The sequence below is a fragment of the Empidonax traillii genome, unplaced genomic scaffold, assembly GCF_003031625.1.
Source record: "Empidonax traillii isolate 1590-97213 ecotype Southwest subspecies unplaced genomic scaffold, ASM303162v1 scaffold39:size2480183, whole genome shotgun sequence".
Taxonomy (NCBI): domain Eukaryota; kingdom Metazoa; phylum Chordata; class Aves; order Passeriformes; family Tyrannidae; genus Empidonax; species Empidonax traillii.
The window spans coordinates 222,805-227,997 of record NW_020955232.1 but is presented as its reverse complement, the minus strand read 5'-3'; the positions used below and the strand labels follow the sequence as shown (position 1 = coordinate 227,997).

General features: G+C 48.9%; 2 protein-coding genes across 2 annotated transcripts in view; both read right to left on the bottom strand.

Moving 5' to 3' along the window:
* Nucleotides 1–280: 280 nt before the first annotated feature.
* Nucleotides 281–5,117, bottom strand: BHLHA15 (basic helix-loop-helix family member a15). The gene is made up of 3 exons (XM_027878171.1): nt 5,007–5,117; nt 3,726–3,872; nt 281–1,836 (listed from the first exon to the last, which is right to left on the bottom strand). The coding sequence occupies exon 3, from the start codon at nt 1,624–1,626 to the stop codon at nt 1,126–1,128; it is 501 nt and encodes a 166-aa protein (XP_027733972.1). The 5' UTR covers nt 1,627–1,836; nt 3,726–3,872; nt 5,007–5,117; the 3' UTR covers nt 281–1,125.
* The window catches only part of LMTK2 (lemur tyrosine kinase 2), a 39,952-nt gene continuing 39,832 nt past the window's right edge, over nt 5,074–5,193 (bottom strand). The window contains exon 15 of the transcript XR_003570565.1: nt 5,074–5,179. The gene's annotated coding sequence lies outside the window, so the exon portion shown is untranslated. The remainder of the gene's footprint in view (nt 5,180–5,193) is intronic.

The window sequence follows — 5,193 nt, the reverse complement described above, 5'->3', positions numbered from 1 at the left end:
AGAAAAAAAAAATGCTTCCTAAAAAAATCCCTTTGGGCATCTCCAAGAGCACAGCACTCCAGAAATAACCAAAGAACATCCCACATCTCTTACCTGGAGAGATGCTGAGTGGAACAACGGAAAGAAAAGGCCCTGCAGTCTCTGATTTCTCCCACTACAATCAGACAACACATAAATAGAGGTGTGAGAATCCAAGAGGAACTGAGGGATCCTCAGAGACATCAAGCATTTTACTGTAAGGGGGGGAAAGGGGGGAGAAGGTTGAAAAAAAAAGAGCTCATTTTCCTTTTTGAAGAGTTTCTGCATTTATTGGTTTATAGGACCAGAATCTAACACTAACCCCAAAAGAACACGATCACATCACAGGCTTCGTTAGCAAATAATTTAAATTGGCTAAATCATGTCTAACTTAAGACTATACTAAAGCATTTTTATCATTGTTTTGGCAGAAATAAGCCATTTGTCCCTTATTTATTATTTGTATTGCAATGGTAGCCAGACACCCACTAAAGAAAGTCTTCATGAGACTGGATGGTCTGGAAACACAGCCCAGAACTGCCCTTACTCTACAGGGCTTACAGCCTAAGAAAGCTTTGCAGATGTTTACATCAACAAGTATTTTAGAAGTTTTTATGCTTTGCAAGGTCCAAAATTATCAGAGCAGATCCCTAAAATGTAAATATCAAGATAAATATTCTGATTTAGTGGCTGATTTCCCATAGGGTCACTTCAGCCATCAGTTTTAATTTCCTCTGTGGCTGGGAGATCACAGCAGGCACTGCAAGGGTGGGGAACAGAATTACAGCCATGATTCCCAAGCTCCAAAGAACTCAGGTGACACAGACCTTAATGCTCAACTCACACCCTTCCCAAGGAAGGTGATTTTCAGAAGTTACTAAATCCTTACATTCAAGTCAACTCCAGTGTTACAGGATAGGTTTCCAGGCCTTGGCAAGCCCCACAAATATATTCATTATGCTCTGAAAAACTGTCATAGTCTAAGGTAGCTTTTTAATGTGCCATATAAACTGTAGCCAGGAGTGTTGCCTGTTTGTCTTTTTAAGAAAAAAAAAAAAACAATGAGAGTAGCAGCTAAGTGTGGGTGTTGTGGCTGAAGCTATGAATCTACATGGAACATTTCTGTAGATGTTCCTCATGGTCATCCTCCCCATGCTGCTGTTGATAATGTTGGTACAATTTGGACCCCCAGGTTCCCCCCACCCCTTCTGCTGCTGAAAAGTGTCCATTGGACATATTGAGTATAATGGAGGTCAAGGATTTGATGTAGTTTTTGGCCAGTGTGAGGGTCTCTATTTTGGAGAGTTTGTTCTCAGCCCTCACGTGAGGGATCACCTCTCGCAGGGCCTGGAATGCGTTGTTGAGCTTGTGCATTCTCTGCCTCTCCCGCTCGTTGCTCTCCAGCCTCCTCAGATGCCTGTCCTTGGTGCTCCAAGGGCTCTTGGCTCTGGCTGCAGACATCTTACTGCTCTCCTTGTTTGGCCCATTCCTCCTTTCCCTGCGGCGCAAACATTTCACCAGTTCTTTTTTTCTCATTGCTGACTCCTCAGGAAACGCTTCTTTGTCAGCAGTTTGCCTTTGCTTCTTTCCTTTGGTTTTAGTCTTCATGGTTTGCTGGAGGTGCTGGTGTTAAGCACCAATGTGCTGTTAAAACATGACACCGATATCTTTGACTGCTGCCCAGTTCCCCGCTGAACCAGTGAGCCAGTGCAGGCTGGTTTGATGCATTTACTTGGTTCACTTACTGGAAAACCGGCACTGGCTCTCAGTTTAGTGATGTTGGTCTTAGAAGTTGTGAATGTTGTTACTCAAGTTGACCTGTGCAGATGAACAGAGGAGAAAATCCTTTTTCAGAGAACAGATCCTCCTTCAGCTGGCAGGAAGATGTTACAGAGGGAGCAGAGGACAAGTGAACGGAACCACAGAAACAAAGATGCAGTGAATCACCCACTGGTGAAAAACAGATGCCTCTGCTTTCTTAGAAGGTCTCAAATTAGAGAGATTTCCCTTTTCTCACTGTACATAAGAAGAAAATGGTCTCCAAGCTAATCCAATCTTCCTGTAAAATAGTGAACCACAACTCCAAACACCTGTGGAGTACAATGGTCAGTCAGATTCGATAACGTTGCCTCTACTTTTTGATCTCATACTTTCCTGCCGTGTCACAACTCATACCCCACACCATAATAAAACCATACACTGCTTCACTCTACCTGTGGGGGGGTGTTAGACAGAACCCTCAGGCTCTTACTCCTGGCAATTGCTGTTTCCAGTTCCCACTGTGGCTTTGAGCAGTCCACTAGAGGGACACAAGGCACACTCCCTTCCTGAAACGGCTCAGACACTGCGAGTCAGCCACGTGTTTTCAGCTGCAGCATTTCTGCTTTCTGGGCCAGTCCCCCCCCCACACACAAAACCAAGCACTTCCCTCTTCCAACAATAATCCATTAAGTGCAGGGCTTAACTGCAGTTCCTGCCAGACCAACAGCAGCAGGGCAGGTTACTTTCCAGGTTATCCAAAAAGACACAGCAATGCTCCTTTCCCCTGTATTAGCAGGGCAGATGACTGCATTGATATTTTACCTTCCTTCGGCCCAGACTCTGTGCCCACCCTACATTTGAAGACAACAGCCTTGCAGCCACCCTGCTTCTGACTCCAACCATCAGGTTACTGAGAGACATTCTCAGAATGTTCCTTCTGTGCTCTTACACTTGATGTAGTCAGAGAAAGGTTTGGTCTAAACAAAATATATTTTTATACTGGTACTATTACACAGGAGCAGCTTGAGAGTTGGTGAGCCAATAAAAAATAAATAAAAGAAGCAGCAAAAGGTGCTGCCCCAGCACAGGACATCACCCTCACCTGGAGCAGATGGTGGCAGTTCCTGGTGTGCTGTGGTAAACACCACTTCCCCTCTGGTTTCTTGTCTCTCTAGAGTCAAGCTCAGCTGCTGGGCAGGCAGGGGCTCAGCTCTCTGCCTGGGAGGGCACCCTGCCCATCCCCAGCTTCTTTACTACCAGGGAAGCAGCTTTAGCAAAGGTGACAGCAACTCAGAAAGAGCTGGGTGAGGGTGGCACCCAGGTGATGAAAGCTGAGAGAAAGCACCAAGCAGCTCTGCTGGGTGAGCCTCAAAGCAATGCTGGAGACACACGGGTATCTTCAGCTTGAAAACAGGACAAAAGGCAAGCACTGCATTTGTTCTGGACTCTTTGTGTAACTCAGCAGAAAAGGCCCAACTGCAGGACAGCACAAAGCACTGCTGGGAGAGCTGCTGCTTGGAAGGAAAACAGCGCATAGGACTTGGTGAAGAAGAGTTCATGGAGGCAGCCAGGAGAGAAAGCTGGAAGAAAACCCAACAGAAAGGAAGGTTCAGCAAACTGTGGGAGCAAAATAGTCTTTAAAACTGCAGACTGAGCAAAAGCAGTTGGGATATGATGGGATAAGAAGGTGCCTAGCTGGCCAAGGCCTGCTTTCAGACTGCTGCTGTAACCCTCAGAAGAGACCTTATGGAGCCACAGGAGCTGCTGGGATCCCCCCAGGGAGGTGGTCCAAATGTGCAAGGAGGAAACAGACTGAGGAGAAGTTCAGGAGCAGCAGAATGGGGCGGTCAAGAGAAACCAAAGAGCGATAAGCAGCCAAACACCAACAAGTTTTTCCACCCTCTGCAGCCGTACATCAGGGCTGGCGTCCCTGCACTGTGACTTACCACTGCACCAGCTGCAGAGAACGTGCTTAAGGCCCAGGGGGCAACACAGCCGAGACCCGCGGGGAGGCAGGAGCGGCAGGAGGCTCTGCGGGGGCAGCAGGGAGCGAAGGCTGCCGGGTCCTCGAGCCAGGCTGTGTCAGCAGGAGCCTGCGAGGGAAGCAGGACTCGCCTGTTGCCGAGGGGGCCGCAGGGGCAGCGCTGACACAGCCCCGCAGCCCCGAGCCCCGCAGGCTGAGCCCGCCGCAGGTGCCGGCGGGGCCGCCCGACACGTCGCTTTAGCGGTGGGGGCGGGCCCGGTGGGGCGGGCGGGAGCTGCGGGGCCAGGCGGGGGAGGCACCGGGCACGGACACCCCGGACAACCCTCGGCACAGCCGGGGGCTCCGCACGGACACGGTGGGCAGCACAAGGCTCTTCGCCGGGTCTGGGATGGGCACAGGGCAGGGGGAGCAGCGCTGCAGCAGCGCCTGTGCCACTGACAGCACCGAGCCGGCACTGCCACACAGGACGTCAGTTCAGTGCCTCCTGCAGCAGCTGCAGGAACACAAAGGCTGGGCCAGCTCCCTTCTGCCAAGGGCTAAGCAAGTTCTCAGCCCCCGTGGGACACCGGCCCACAGACACAGCACTGCCACCCCCTGCAGGGAGCTGCTGCTGATCAAGGTTGTAAGTTCTCAAATTCTTCGATAATAGGTTCTATACAGGATGACCAGTTTAGTGCCATGGGATCTTTTCCATCTGCTCTCAATTATGATCGCTGCCTTGGTCAAGTTTCAGCCCAGCAGTTACATTTTACCTAACAAAGTCATCTTGCTATCAGCCTCTCATTCCCAGCTCTCAGCAGCTGCCAGGACTCAAGGGCTGTGATATGATGTGATGTGGGGGCTTCCCCCACAGCCTCCACTAACCCCTGACTGCTGCCAGTGCCCTCCACACTGAAGGAACAACAGTAAAACCAGCCCTCTCCTCCCGTCTCACCACGAGCCCAGGGTGAAACAGTCTCAGTGTCATGGGAAAGAAGCTCTCAATACACACAAGGACTGTGTTTACCTCTTTGGTCCATTCAGCACATGCACCTGGATTGAAAAACCAAGAAAATCTTCTAGAAAGAAATTCAATGACTACTGAGAAAACATCATTAACTTGCTTTCTGAAGAGTACTTACAAATTCTGAATTCTGCATTCTTCCTACTGATACTAAATTCTGTGATTAAAACCAATATTCAGTGTTTAGAATTTCAGTTTGTATTTCAATTATTGCTGTTCTACTGACTGTACACACATTACCTGAAGTTCTCACAAGGGTGATATTGGAAGAAATTAAAGGTGACTACATTGCTTAGTGTAGATTCATCTGCTGGGAGTATGGCTTTGAACTTTTGGTACTTTCTCAACCTCTGGACCCTAATAAATATATCTTACAGTGGAACTACACTCTGGACCTGATCCATTGCTGGCATCTGTTTAAAAATGA

Coding starts and splice junctions, on each gene's coding strand:
- BHLHA15 (XM_027878171.1), bottom strand. CDS start 1,626: ATGAAGACTAAAACCAAAGGAAAGAAGCAAAGGCAAACTGCTGACAAA.